Source organism: Maylandia zebra, linkage group LG9, assembly GCF_041146795.1.
Source record: "Maylandia zebra isolate NMK-2024a linkage group LG9, Mzebra_GT3a, whole genome shotgun sequence".
NCBI classification, from domain to species: Eukaryota; Metazoa; Chordata; class Actinopteri; order Cichliformes; family Cichlidae; genus Maylandia; species Maylandia zebra.
Genome location: NC_135175.1, coordinates 2,554,660 through 2,570,000, shown reverse-complemented (window position 1 = coordinate 2,570,000; position 15,341 = coordinate 2,554,660). Strand labels below are relative to the sequence as shown.

Genomic DNA, 15,341 nt, shown 5'->3' with positions numbered 1-15,341 from the left:
ATAGCCTATTGTGGCATATCTCCAGTGTTTCCTCGGAGGGGGCTCTCTGCACCGGGGCTGTGATCGACCGTGGCTGCTGGGTCTCTGGGGGTCCTCTCAGCCTGGCTGGGGGGCTCCTTTGCCTCCCTCCTGCTGTGTGCCCAGTCTGGAGGCTGCGGTCTGTGACCGGCTCCCGGTGCAGACGGCTCCCTGTTATAGTGTTTCCTCACTTGGCTCATGTGAACCCAGCCCAATTTTTACTTTTTAAGTGTGTGTGTGTGTGTGGGTGGGGGGGGGGGGGGGGGGGTGGGGGTGGCGGAGATATGTGTGTATTCACATCATTTATGTTAATGAGAGTGTGGGGAGTGAGTTGGAGGGTGGGGTGGGCTGCTTTTAACTATGTAAAGCACTTTGTGCTACATTTTTTGTATGAAAAGTGCTTTATAAATAAAGATTGATTGATTGTAATCAATCCAGGCAGTGCACAGGTTGGTCAGTCTGGTCTTGCTGTCTCGGCTGACTGTTCTGTCTACCAGTAGCTGGTGTTTTGCGCCTCTGGTATTCTTGCCAATTCCTTTCTGTGTCCCACTCATGTATTGACCCATGTGCCTGTTCACCTTAGCCGATATGATGCCTGACAGGAGCTTCCATGTAGTACTGAGGCAGGTTATTGGTCGGTAGTTGGAGGGGACCAGTCCCTTCTTGGGGTCCTTGGGGATCAGGACCGTCCGACCTTCGGTTAGCCATTCCGAGTGTCTCTCGTTAACTAGCAGCTGGTTCATTTGTGCTGCCAGACGCTCGTGGAGTGCAGTCAGCTTCTTCAGCCAGTAGGCGTGAACCATGTCGGGCCCTGGTGCTGTCCAACTCTTCATACTGGGGACCCTTTCTTGGATATCTGCCACTGTGATGGTTACTGGACCCTGTTCAGGGAGGTCGCTGTGGTCTGCCCTCAGATCCAATAGCCACTGAGCATTGCCGTTATGGGTTGCGTCCTTCTCCCATATGCTCTTCCAGTATTGCTCCGTCTCTAGCCTTTGGGGTGCTGTTCTCTTATTATTATTGTTCCCTTGCCACTGAGAGTACACCTTTGCTGGTTCTGTGGAGAACAGCTGGTTTATTCTCCTGCCCTCTATCTCTCTGGTGTACCTCCTCAAGCGGCTGGCCAAGGCTGTGAGTCTTTGCTTGGCAGTTTCCAAGGCCTCAGGTATGGACAGCTTGCTGTATTTCTTATGCACCTTCTTTGTTGCACCTTTCTGCAACTCCGTTAGTTGGCTAAACTCGCTCCGTGCTACTTTGATCTTACCCTCTAGCCTCCTTCTCCATGGAGGGTACTACCCCTTGTGGCTGTTCAACTTGTAGCCAAGCATCTCACTGATCACTATATATATATATATATATATATATATATATATATATATATATATATATATATATATATATATCTCCTGTGCTAATCTCTCTGAGCAGGCGTACAGGCACTTTGGAGGCCAAATGTCTCTCACCTTTGCCCTAGAAACAAGTCTATTATTTATCTGTGTCTGTAAGTGTGTTTGCATTGACCATCAAAAGACTGAATGCCAACTCTCATGAGCACATTTGCAATGTGTGTATGAAAATAAGTATAACTACTTATTTAATAAAAGGTCACAAAATACCACTAATAAAAGGCCGGTTAGAATAATGTATTTCCCACAACTCACTGCCTCTGTTTGTATCTCTGTCACTGCAGGACCAACGTGGATCGAGAAGTCAGCGCTCTCAGGAGCCCGACAAATTCGTTGAAGAAAGAAGTGGAAGAAAAAAATACTGTGACGAGTTTGGGAAAGACATTACTGTGAAAGCTTCCCTAAATATGCATCAGGTCATTCACACCAGAGAGAGACCGTTCAGCTGTGACGAGTGTGGAAAGTCTTTTTCCTGGAAGAAAGCCCTAAAAAGACACCATCTCATCCACAGTGGACTTAAAGCGTACAGCTGTGATGAGTGTGGAAAGTCTTTTACCCACTCTGGAAACTTAAAAGCACACCAACTGATCCACACTGGAGAGAGACCATTCAGCTGTGATGAGTGTGGAAAGTCTTTTACCCACTCTGGAAACTTAAAAGCACACCAACTGATCCACACTGGAGAGAGACCGTTCAGCTGTGATGAGTGTGGAAAGTCTTTTACCCACTCTGGAAGCTTAAAAACACACCAACTGATCCACACTGGAGAGAGACCATTCAGCTGTGATGAGTGTGGAAAGTCTTTTACCCACTCTGGAAGCTTAAAAGCACACCAACTGATCCACACTGGAGAGAGACCATTCAGCTGTGATGAGTGTGGAAAGTCTTTTACCCACTCTGGAAACTTAAAAGCACACAAACTGATCCACACTGGAGAGAGACCATTCAGCTGTGACGAGTGTGGAAAGTCTTTTAGCAAGTCTGGAAGCTTAAAAATACACCAACTCATCCACAGTGGAGAGAAACCATTCAGCTGTGACGAGTGTGGAAAGTGTTTTACCCACCCTGGAAACTTAAAAGCACACCAACTGATCCACAGTGGAGTTAAAGCGTACAGCTGTGATCAGTGTGGCAGAGCTTTTACTCACAGTAACAGCTTACAGAGTCATCTAGTTACCCACTCTGGAATTAAGGCATACAGCTGTGACATTTGTGGAAAAACTTTCAGCCGGATAGGGAGGCGAAATACACACCTACGCATTCACACCAGACATGATGTGTACTGCTGTGAGCAGTGTGGCAAACACTTTGCTACAAACACAGAGTTACGATGTCACATGTTTACCCACTCTGAGGAGAGCCCTTATAAATGTGACCTGTGTGAGAAGACTTTTAAATCTCCACATTCTCTGAGACGACACCAACAGATCCACACCAGAAAGACTCTACAAGTGCAGTTACTGTGAGGTATGTATTTTTATGTTTATCTTGTCAGCCCGACTGTTTGAAACAACTCTGCTCATCAAATTGTGTTAGCATGTTAGCAATTCTACTGCATGGAAAGGCAGCTCTGAATGATTATTCAGACTCTGATCACAGGTTTTTAGGGATAGTGTTTGAGAATTGTATTACTGTTATTGTAGCATTAAACTAGTATTAATTTAATGTTTTTACTCTTATCGTTTTTATAGCACATTAAATTGAGCTGAGTGTGATAATGTAATCAGTAAAATGTAATTGGACTTTGGCAGAGATGGTCTTTATTTCAGGCGACGTTCAGGATAAAAATGTTGACGGACTGACTTACACTGTCTTTGTGTCTTTGTTTAGAAGCAGAGCAACACAGATGGATCAAGTTCTCAACCCTGTCATCGCTATGGGAAAGACTTTTGTTGTGACCTTTGTGGAAAAACATGAAGTCATTGAAGGACTCTGAAAATACATCAACGTAGACACACTGGAGACGAAATGAACTACTGTAAAGAATGCAGGAGAGGCTTCACCACTTCAAAGCACTTCAAACAATATGAACTCACTCACAGTGGCGTTAAAAAGCATGTCTGCGATCAGTGTAGGTCATCCTTCATCAGTGCACGTCAGCTTGAAAAGCATAAACGAGTCCACACATGAGAGAAACCATACAAGTGCAGACACTGTGACAAAACCTTTTCGCAATCATGTGATCATACTAAGCATGAACGCAGACACATGAAAGAGAACTTCATCTGTGAAAGAGTTTGAGTAATCTCAGTTCATACTCCACTCACAAACGATTCCATGTTACAAATAAACTATTACGTCTTGATTCCCGCTTTTAAGTTAATCTTGTAAACAGTACATTTGCATAACGACTGAAACCAGCCCAATGAATGAACAATGGGCTGTGAGGTCAGTTTCTTCATCATTAATATGCAAATTCTTATGACCATTGATCAACAACCACTGGTCAATGGCCATGAGTACCATTCACAGAGTAAAAATTTGCATAATGATTATGAAGGAACTGTTTTACTGTTACCAATGTTCAAAAACATTTACTAAATTATCTCCTCTGTGCAAACATCAGCGTGATGCAGGACTGAAATCATTACCATCTCTGGATCACAGTGAATCTGCATACTGGGTCAGTGACCTCCTGACCCAGTATGAACCTTCCAGATCCCTCAGGTCATCTGGATCCGGTCTTTTATCAGTTCCCAGAGTCAGAACCAGACACGGAGAAGCTGCATTCAGCTTTTATGCTCCTTATATCTGGAACAAACTCCCAGAAAGCCTCAGATCAGCTGAAACACTCAGTTTATTTAAATCCAGGTTGAAGACTCACCTGTTCTCAGCTGCATTTGAATAAAGCACCAAATCCACACTTTTAAGCTTAAATTTCAAAACTTACACTAACTACTGATCTTATCTATTTCTGATTTTATCTGTTTTGATTTTATATACTGTTTTGTTTGTTTTGTTTGTTTGTTAAGTGGGTTTAGAGCTCTGGGTAGCTCCCCAACTGGGTCTAGACTGGGTCTACAGAGTATTTTAAATTCAGGGAATTTAAAATAGAAAGTAGCTCGTCCACAGAAGGACTGGTAGCTCCCCTTACGATAAGGGTTCAGATCGCGCGAACAGGTGTGAAATGTGTGTGTTTACTTAGTTTGTTTGTTTGCTTGTTTTAATCAATTTTAAATCATGCTTTTTATTTGTTTTTGTTTCTAATGTCTCTGTAAAGCACTTTGAATCACCTTGTTGTTGAATTGTGCTATACAAATAAATTTGCCTTGCCTTGCCTTGCCTTGCAGAGACAAAGATCCTCTTCTGGTTTCAGGGTCAGACTTAAACCCTTGAGATCAGGCTCCACAGAGTTCAGGTGGAGTCTTCTGTAAAGATCTGATTAGACACCTATGAATGAAAATGTGCCTCTCGTTACATTTTAAGCTTTCTAAACTGTTCTACTGTAGTGTTTGTGTTGAGTGGTTAGCTTTGTTCCAGCAGTTTGATTAAGAAATCTGTTTCCTGTTATATTTTTATTGAATGCATTGATCCATGTGTTCTGCAGTTTTTTTTCAGCTTGTTTGTGTAATGAAATCTTGCAACAGTTAAACCAAAATTTTACATGTTAAATAAAGAAATGGTTTACTGACAAAGAGTTTGAGCCGTGATGTCATTTCCTGTATATCAGAGCAACACCTGAAGTGACCAGTGTTTAAAGTCAGAGTCAAATTTTGTGTCAGCTTGACCTTGTGAAAACTGCTTGGCGATGCTTCACTATGTTATCTGCTAACTGTTGGGGCGTAGAAGGACGAAACTCCCAGGGTGACCAGTGCCAGGAGCTTCCTGATGCAGAGAGTTGAGTGTGGGGGATATAAAGGAGAAGCTGAGGCATCCCAAGGTTAAAGCTGGGATAACTGAACTTTAATGTTTGATGTGTGTTTTGGCTCTCCTGCGCGCAGTAATTAATAGCTTGAACACAGCAGAGCTTGATATAAAGACCTTACAATTGAATTGAATTAAATTGGTTATTTAGTATGTCTAAAGGGTTAAACTGCGTCCTCACTTCTGCTTCATGAATATGAAGGGTTGTAGTGGGAGAAGGTGGTGTGAAGTCCTCATAGGTGTGAAGTGAGAAGGGGGCTCCTGTGGGTGAAGTCTTTGATAGCGTTGATGGCTCTGTTGTGGGGGGAGTGGGGAAGGTGGGAGGATGAGTGACCAAAGTGTCTAGTTTGAGGTGTGAAAGCTGCTCGATGTCTCATCAAACCAGCAGTAAAAGTCATTGAGGGTGTTGGCCAACAGCAAGTCGTCAGTGGAGTAGGGCTGTGTGCTTCCTGAAGTGAAAATCTGGCATTTAAAGATGAATGGGGAAAACTCGCTCACAGCTGACTAATGAACATTTGCATGCATGCTTAAGAACTGCATTGAGCACGTTTCACCCAAGGTTTAAAATTCTGCCTGCAAATGTCAGAGATGTACTCGTCTGTGTCCATATTTTCTCCAGCATATGGGGGGTTCCCATCATAATGAGTCTTTTGGTAAGAGGTGATAAAGAACCTAATCAAAATTTCCATCCAAATTCCCTCCATCTTTGTGAGCTAGTGCATTTCAGTTCATCCTGTGTTATGCACACACCTCCCTCCTTCTCCCATCTTATTTGTAAAGAACGTATACAAACAGGAAATGTGTTTTTTGTTGACGTCACCACTATATGCCTTTTTGAGCATTGCTATCAAATCTACATTAGTGTCCGACACCACTCTAATTGTCCTCTTTATATAGTGTCTTATTAACAAATATCGTCATAAATCCTGTCTTTCCAGATTGTATTTTTGTTTCAATGTATCAACACTAATAAAATTTCCATCTTTAATCAAGCTATCAAATATAGGCAATCCTTTAGCAGACCAACTTTTAAGACATGAGTCCAGTTTTTTGGGGGTAATGTCAGAGACATAAGCATACCATTTAAATAATACCAAGTCTTGTTCTAGTTTAAATCCAAATATATATATTGTTAATTAAATGTTAAATAAAAAATATAAAAAGTTGCATTTCCTGCAAAAATGCAGTGTGGTGGAATCTGATGAAAACGGCAGGAAAATCTCCCTTTTAACAGGAAAGCAGAACTCTCAAATAACCAGGAAGGGGCGGCCATCTGGCACAACCGGTTGGGGTGAGGGAAGGAAGACAGGAGAAAAGACAGACAGAGATTAATAACAAGTATGATTCAATGCAGAGAGGTCTATTAACAGTGTTGGGAAGGTTACTTTTAAAATGTATTCCACTACAGATTACAGAACTTTGTTGTCTGGGTCAAGTTTGCTATCCAGAGACAGAGAGAGGCATTGAAAGGCTGCTCCAACGGAACTTATTGTTTCAGAGGAAAACACGAACACAGCGTACAGTCGAGTCTTAATAACGTACTTACAACTGGGCTTTTGGCTGCAGTGATTATTATTGTATTTACATGCTTCCAGCTCCTGTTTCTGCTCTATGACAACTTGTACTTTTCTCCTTTTTCTCCCTCCTCGCTCACAGACACATCACGGGTATGGCAGTCCATTCTCCCTGCAGCACGGACTACACTGCCCATGAGGCTACATTCTTTAGCACTATGCTTGTAACACTCTCTTATTGCCTTCAAATAATTTTTAAAAATATTTCTTCACTTCATTATGAGACGCGAGATTGAGACACGGGCATTAGGGCCTCTTAATGCGTGGAATTACCAAAAATAGAGGGTATAGCCAAACATATTGTGGCGAGCTCAGACGGGGAGGAGACAGATGTGTCGTTTGGTCTTGTTTGTGAGAAGCTTTTGTCACAGTGTCTAAACCTGTATGGTTTCTCTCCTGTGTGGACATGTTTGTGTCTTTTGAGCTGACTTGCAGTGGTGAAGGATGACCCACACTGATCACAGACATGCTTTTTAACCCCACTGTGAATGAGTTCATGCTGTTTTAAGTCCTTTGGTCTGGGGAAGCCTTTCTCACATTCTTTGCAGTAGTTCATTTTGTCTGCAGTGTGTCTACGTTGATGTATTTTTAGGGTCTTTTGATGACTGAAAGTTTTTCCACAAAGGTCACAATGAAAGTCTTTCCCACCACCATTTTAATCCTGAACATCGCCTGAAATAAAGAGCATCTTTGCCAACGTCCAGTTATCTTTTATTGCTTACATTATAACACTTAGCTCAGTTTAATGTGCTACAAAAACTATAATAGTAACAAAAGTATTATAATAATTAGAGAGATACTGACCTAAATTACTAGATCGGATATCGGAGAGAAATAAAAAATGTAATCCGATCCATTAAATATCACAAAAGCACCTCACAAAACTTGCAACACGGCGAAACCGAGCTCAAAACCTTAGCACGTCGGAGCACTACGTGTCAATCATGGAGCTGATCAATGATCAGCTGATCAGCTTTTCTGATGGCTGGTAACTGTGCAGGGGCGGATCTAGCAAAGTTTAGCCAGGGGGGCCGATAGGGCATGAACAGGGAAAAGGCGGTACAAAGACATACTTTTCTTTCTTATTCTCATGTGTAGCTTTTATTAAATACATATCTGGATCTTACAACCAAAGTTTTTATCTGATGTACAATGTATAGAAGTCCATTATTGTATATAGTAACTATTAAGTCTAATATACCCTAGTAAGCTATAGTACTTTTTCCTTTGGAAAGATACCATCTATGTAGTCTACAATTCTGTTGAAGAAAGATGTTGAATCTATGTAATTATTGTCGAAAAAGTACTGATTTCTGTGCATTTTTTTTTTTTTTTTACATGTGCATTAAATTAAAGACAATTACGTCAGTTAAGCATTATGAGGTTGAGGGTGGGGAGGATGGTTCCCCTTTTTTTTCCTGGGAATTTGCAACCCTATTAGTTAGGTTGCTTAATATATCCACTAAAAACTGAATAAAAAAACAGAATACGGAGGATGGTGCAGGTTTAAGTTTAATAGATTGATCAGTATTGCTGAACTATGAAATATTTTGGGTGTAGTGTATTTTTTGCATAAAGGTATAACAGAATAGTTAGTTTTGCTTGTTTTTTTTTAAACTTTGAGTAGCAACTTGTACAAAATGCAGCAAGATATAAAAAAATGTTTATTCATTATAAAATACGCTATATTGGATTTATATCGGTATCAGCAGATTTCCAAATTTATCATCATTTATGATATGGTTATCGGTATCGGACATAAAAAGTGGTATTGTGCCATCTCTAATAATAATACTAAATTAATGATACGACAAGAGTAATATAATTCTCAAATACTATCACTAAAAAAACTGTGATTCAAATCTAAATAATCACTCAGAGCTGCTTTTCCATCCAGTAAAATTACTAACATACTAACACAATGTAATGAGCAGAGTTCGAATGAGATGAACAGGCTTCTGTCGGGGGGAGCCAAATAATCTCTCTCAGTTCTGCTGAAAATTCATGCAGGCAGACTTTAGACTTCAGTTTGACGGCTCACCATGCAGCAAATCACATACTAAGACAACCTAGCTTCATATGATTAATTGAAAGGAGAAAGGGAGGAGATGCTCTAAACACAGCGAGTGAAGTGGTACAAACCAGGTACACAGATCAATAGAGAGAGAAAAAGAGTTTCGAGAACAATTGAAGAATGAGAGAAAAGGAGCAGCATCTGGCTGCATTTCAGTGGAGACTGTTTGTAAAATGAGAAGCTGGCTAAAATGAAAGCCATTTTTATTTTCAGCCATTTTCCATCATGAAGGTGTCGTGGAATTTTTCATAAAGTCTGCAAGACTTCCCCTTTCACATCCAAGGCCAGAGCTATTGCTACACTCATATGGAAAACGACTCCATTTACATTTGGGTCTGCGGTCCCCCCTGCACTTTGCTTTAGCTATGGAGCCACTAGCCGTTGCAATTAGTAACTGTGAAACCCATCATAACTTTATATGCAGATCATGTGGTACTAACATTGTCAGATGCCAGCCGCTCATTGCCTGCCCTGCTTCACCCCATCGACAAACACCCCATCGACAAATTTGGGCATCACTAACCCCTCATATGGAAGCGAATAAGAGATGTGAGATGAACAAAATACAAGAAAAACTCATCCAAATGACTTCATTCTCAGTTAACGGCATGTGAAGAACAAACACATACAGTGGTTCCTTTCCTTCTTACTAGGATGGATGCAGAATTATATTATACAGCTGACACCACCTCAGCATTAAATACTGTTATTTTGTATTTTTTCACAGCCCAGTTAAAGGCTTTGGCTGAATTTACACTTCACACATTTTAATATCAAACTTAGTGTTTGTGTACATCTTGGTCATTATAACCTGACACTGATCAGTGCTGCTCTGATGATCACACTCACATCCATGTAATCGTTTAACTCGGTGATCTGGATTTACTGCACAATGCTGAATGTGTCCTTACAGTACAGGGAATAACTCTCTCTGTGTTCCTGTAGAGAAACTCTGGGTTTGTGTGCTGACGAGCATCACTCACAGTACGATACAAAGACTCACTCATACCTTTCCACACATGTGACAAATTCAAAAAGCTGCTGAAACTTTTAGAACATCATAAACTACACATTGTTGTACTCTTAGGATGGAAAAGCTTTCAGATTTATTTAGTCTTAAAAGGTAAACGTTGTTTTGCATTTAGGAGAATGTTTAAATAAGTCATACACACAGGAATTACAAAGTCTGAGGCACACCATTAACCTCAAATTTCACTAAACCTAACACTGAAACAATCTTCTGTATGTTGATGTGTGATTGTTATTGCAGTGTCAACTCCTCACGCTGAGTGTTCAGAGGCGAGTCCTCTCATTGTTCCTCAGTAACACAGTTTTCATCAAACAGAGCAGAAATGAACAGACATGAGCGTCTCTTTTCTCGGCTCTGTGTGCACAGCGAGGGACTTCTCTCTGCTGAATTTGTGACAAAGTGTTAGTGTGTTTAGTTTTTCAGTTGGGTTTTATTTCAATCATAACAACAGTCTCCTTCAAGTGCTTTACATGGTAAGGTAGACCCTACTACAGGGATCCCCAATCCCCTGACTCTGGTCCAAATCTGGACCCCAAGAGGGTTTTGTCTGGGCAGCCAAACATTTTTTCGTTTAGTATGTAGTTGGAGATTTTATTGCTTCCTGTAGTCTTGTTTTCTAATTCAAACGTGCTTTTACCATTAACGACCACCCCCCCCCCCCCCTTTTTTTTTTAAAACCCGTGTGTATATTTATAGCATCCTCCTTATGCATTTCATGCATGTGTTATTTTCAGACATATGGGGGTTATGTGACCCCCCTCCTCCTCATCAGTAATGATCTAGTCTGGTATTTACTTGGGCGTGAGCCAATTAACCAATACCTATCTATTATATGTCAGCTGACCTATCTATGAAGTTTTGACTGGTTAATTTGAAGTTTTTTCTGTTTCCTGTCTTTTATTTAAGCAATTTTTACAATGTTTTACTATGACCCTGATGAAGGCCACAAGCCGAAACGCGTTGGTCAATTATTAAAGTTGTTCATCTTCCCTCAAGTGTTGCTGGAGTTCCTGCTTTGTGAATTCTTTCATCCTCTCCATGCACCTTGGAAACAGGTGAAGTTGTCCCAGAAAATTTTTGCGGAGATTTTATTCCTGCCATCTGTGGGCAACTCTTGAACAGGCGTGATGCAGCCTGTAAAATAAATAAATAAAAATAAACATTTAAAAAAGTGATAAGCAGATTGAAATATACATGAATGCAGGTGATGATCAGTGCATGGGACAGATGCAGTGAACACAGCGTAGGGTCATGTGTTAGTGGTGGGAACAGTCATACGGTTATTGTTCATGTGTCCAACAGCAGAGGGGAAGAAACTGTTCTTATGGCAAGAGGTTCTGGTCCGAATGGACCGGAGCCTCCTGCCTGAGGGGAGCAGGTCAAACAGACTGTGTCCAGGGTGAGAAGGGTCAGTTGTGATCCGAGCTGCACGCCCCAGTGTCCTGGAGGTGTACAGGTCCTGCAGAGATGGGAGTCTGCAGCCAATCACCTTCTCAGCAGAGCGCACAAAACACTGCAGTCTCTGTTTGTAAGAGGTGGCGACTCCAGCGTACCACACGGTGATGGAGGAGGTGAGGATGGACTCGATGATTGCAGTGTAGAATTGCATCATCGTCCGTGTTGGCAGGTTGAATTTCTTCAGCTGCCTCAGGAAGTACATCCTCTGCTGGGCTTTCTTAATGACGGAGGTGATGGTGGGCTCCCACTTCAGATCCTGGGTGATGGTGGTACCCAGGAAGTGGAATGAGTCCACAGTGGTGATGAGGGTGTCAGTCAGGATGATGTGGGGGCTGTGTGCTTCCTGAAGTCCACAATAATTTCCACTGTCATTGTTTAGCACCAGGTTGTTGCGGCTGCACCAGGACACCAGACGTTCAACCTCCATCCTGTAGGCAGACTCATCCCTGTCCGAGATGAGCCGATAACAGTGGTGTCATCTGCAAACTTCACTAGCTTGACAGACTAGTGGTTGGAGGTGCAGCATTTGGTGTACAGCAGGGGTGGGCAACTCCAGGCCTCGAGGGCTGGTGTCCTGCAGATTGGAGATTTGTCCTTGATCCAACACAGCTGATTCAAATGGCTAAATTACTTCCTCAATGTATTTTGTAGTTCTCCAGAGGCCTGGTAATAAACTAATCATTTGATTCAGGTGTGTTGACCCAGGGTGAGATGTAAAACCTGCAGGACACCAGTGCTCGAGGCCTGGAGTTGCCCACCCTGGAGTACAGGGAGAAGAGCAAAGGACAATTAGTGGATGACTATGGTAGAGGACTCATTTTCACAGGAAGTAAAGTTTATTTATTAAGTGCTTTTCATAGACAGGTAGTCACAAAGCGCTGTACACAAAGATTAAATTAAACAGTTCGATAAATAGCAAATTATATACACAATATAGAGGTTATGTCATGGTCCTGGGCCATGTTGGCCCAGTATTCTTGTTTCCTTGTATTTTCGCTCCTTATTTAGGCCATGTTTTCTGAGGTGTCCTGTTGTGGTGTTCCCTAAGTGTTTTCCCTTTGTGACTCTTACCCCCTTTGTGCCCCTCTGTGTATTTATGAGCTCTCGTCTCTCTTTGTGTTTATTCCATGTTTCCCCCAGCCTGTTATGTCTGTGTTCTCCCCGTGCTCTCTCTCCTCCTGTCTGAACCTCTGTGTACTTCCTGTTTTACTTTGACAGTCTCTCGTCAGTATGCGTCATGTTGTGTTCACTCCTGCCCTGTCTCGTTATGTTTATCAGTGTCACCTGTGTTCCCCACCTGTGTGTAATCTCCCTGTGTTCTCTGAGTGTATTTAAGTTGTGTCTTCTGTCATGGTAATTGCTGGTTCGTCTGTGTTGTTTCCCCTCGGTCTCCCTGCGTCTCCCCGTATGTATTTCTCCGGACCTCCCTGCATCCTCATTCTGGTTTGTCTTATTAGTTTACCCAGTTTAGGTTTCCGGTTTCATGTTTTGTCGCCACCGCTGTTTGTACTTACACCCCTGTCAATAAACACTCACCTGCACCACAGCTGCCGCCTTTTGGGTCCTTTTCTACATCTCCACACGGCTTGCCCCGCAAACCGTGACAGGTTAAATGTAAATTAAAAATGTAAAAAGCATTGGTCAACAGAAAGCTTGTTTAAACAGTAAAGTTTTTAACTGCTTTTCAAAGGATTCCACAGAGTCAACCAAACGTAGTTGTGGAGGTAGACTGTTCCACAGCGTTGGTGCCACAGACTGAAAGGCTCCGCCCCCTTTCATCTTCAGTCGTGTTCGGGGAGCAACCAACCAACTCTGAGCCTGTGAGCGGAGACAACGAGGAGCAGTGTATTTTGTGAGAAGCTTGGATAAATAATCTGGTGCCTGGCCATGTACTGCTCTGTACGTTAAAACAATAATTTTAAAGGGAATTCTAAAATCTATTGGGAGCCAATGTAAAGAACATAAAATACGAGTGATGTGAACTCGCTTGCAAGAGCGAGTTAGTAGTCTGGCTGCTGCATTTTGTACAGAGATGATTTATCCAAGCTGGTAAACAGGGAATTACAATAGTCTAAACGCAATGACACAAATGCATGGCCAATTTTTTCCAGTTCAGCTAAGGAGACCATATGTCGCAGTTTAGAAATATTCCTTAAATGAAAGAAACAGGAACGAGACAGAGACTTTACGTGTGAGTCAAGGCCCAAAGAAGAGTCAAATATTACTCCAAGATTTCAAATATTTGGCTCAGCAGAAAAACAGAAAGGGCCAAGAACCTGAATGATTTTAGAATATAGATCAGGAGATGCTATGATCATGGTCTCTGTCTTGTTCATGTTTAAAACAATGTAATTGTTAGAAAGCCAATCAGAAACCTGGGTTGAGCACTGGACTAGGATGGACAGCGTATCCAGTTGATTAGGCTTAAAGGACATATACAGCTGAGTGTCATCAGCATAGAAATGATAAGACAGGTCACTAAAAGACTGAATAATGCAGCTAAAGGAAGCATGTAAAAGAAAATACTAATGGACCCAAGCTCCAAGCATCCCCACAAAGGTCAGTCTTCTGTTGTAGTTATTACGTAATTTATCATAACATAATTGTTGATGTCTCACATTCTTCACCCAGCATTTCAGTGGCTCCCCTCTGGGCGACGCCTCCGCTGCATTTCCTGCAGGACTGAGAGGAGGAGAGCCACCTTCGTTCCCAAAGCCACTCTGCTTTTTAACTCATTTCCCACACCATAAACATAAACTACTCTACACTCTTTTATACTGCCGACACTTTATTTTTATTTATTTTTTGCATTGTTGATTTGTTTTTCACCGAAGCAGCTAATAAAGCACCGTCCTCCCACCGTCCAAAGACATGCAGCTTGTGGGGATAGGTTAATTGGATAATCCAAATTGTCACTAGGTGTGAATGTGCGAATGAATGTGAGTGCGAATGGTTGTCTGTTCCTGTGTGTTGGCCCTGTGACAGACTGGTGACCTGTCCAGGGTGTACCCCGCCTCTCGCCCTATGACAGCACCCCCCGCGACCCTGAAAAGGATAAGCGGAAGCGAATGGATGGAATGGATAGATGTATGTGTTAGGTTTGTCAAACATGTTTACCGCACAGCTCAAAATTCTTCTCAATTTTCCTGGATATTTAGTCTTTTTGTGGTAAATTGCTTGTACCTAAATGTTCTCCCAAAATAGTTGATTCTGTACCATTCACAGAGAGTTGGGGAATGGCTGCAATCCCAGCACTGTAAGATGGTGAATGATGTACCCTTAGGCCCCCTCCTCGATTCAGAGATGGTTCTTCTATTTTCATGTACTTCTTCAGAAGTCACTTGGATGAGTGACGAAATGTTACCTCCAGATGAATAGAATCAACATTTTGGGATTTACTTACGTGGATGACTGACCATGCATCAAGACACCTTAATGTTGCATGTGCAACAGATGTGGTAAAAAGTAATGTTATTGTTAAATTGTATTCTGCTTATAGTTAGTACTTGAAGTGGATTGTCTGTTCAGCAGATGATTTAATGGGTAAATGAATAATTGATCAGGAGTTTCCAGACAAAAATATATATTGCTAAATAAATGTTATATAAAAATGAATGAAAATATTTCTGTTGGTTCATTTAAACTGTTCAGACCCCAGATTTATTGGATCATGGAGGTAGTGGACCTCCTGCTACTTTAGTTGGGGACCCCTGCCCTACTATAATACATACAAATAAATCCAACAATCCCTTTGGTGACAACGGGAAGGAAAATCTCCCTTTTAACAGGTGACTGAAAGGTGACTAAGGAAGAAATACTCAATGCATCACGGGAAACCACCCAGCAGCCTACACCTATTGCAGCATAACTAAGGGAAGATTCAGGGTCACCTGTCTAGTCATAACTATATGTTTTAG

General features: G+C 41.8%; 1 protein-coding gene across 2 annotated transcripts in view; it reads left to right on the top strand.

Moving 5' to 3' along the window:
* LOC112431726 (uncharacterized) overlaps positions 1-15,341 on the top strand; it is a 114,911-nt gene that overhangs the window by 5,819 nt on the left and 93,751 nt on the right. Inside the window, exons 2-3 of one of the 2 annotated variants that reach the window (XM_024800439.2) lie at positions 1,709-2,891; positions 3,255-3,729. The exons of the other annotated variant lie outside the window; for it this stretch is intronic. Coding sequence (XP_024656207.2) covers positions 1,832-2,890 — 1,059 coding nt within the window. The 5' untranslated portion in view covers positions 1,709-1,831 and the 3' untranslated portion in view covers position 2,891; positions 3,255-3,729. Of the gene's footprint in view, positions 1-1,708; positions 2,892-3,254; positions 3,730-15,341 lie in introns of those variants that run through there. 2 annotated transcript variants of the gene reach the window in all.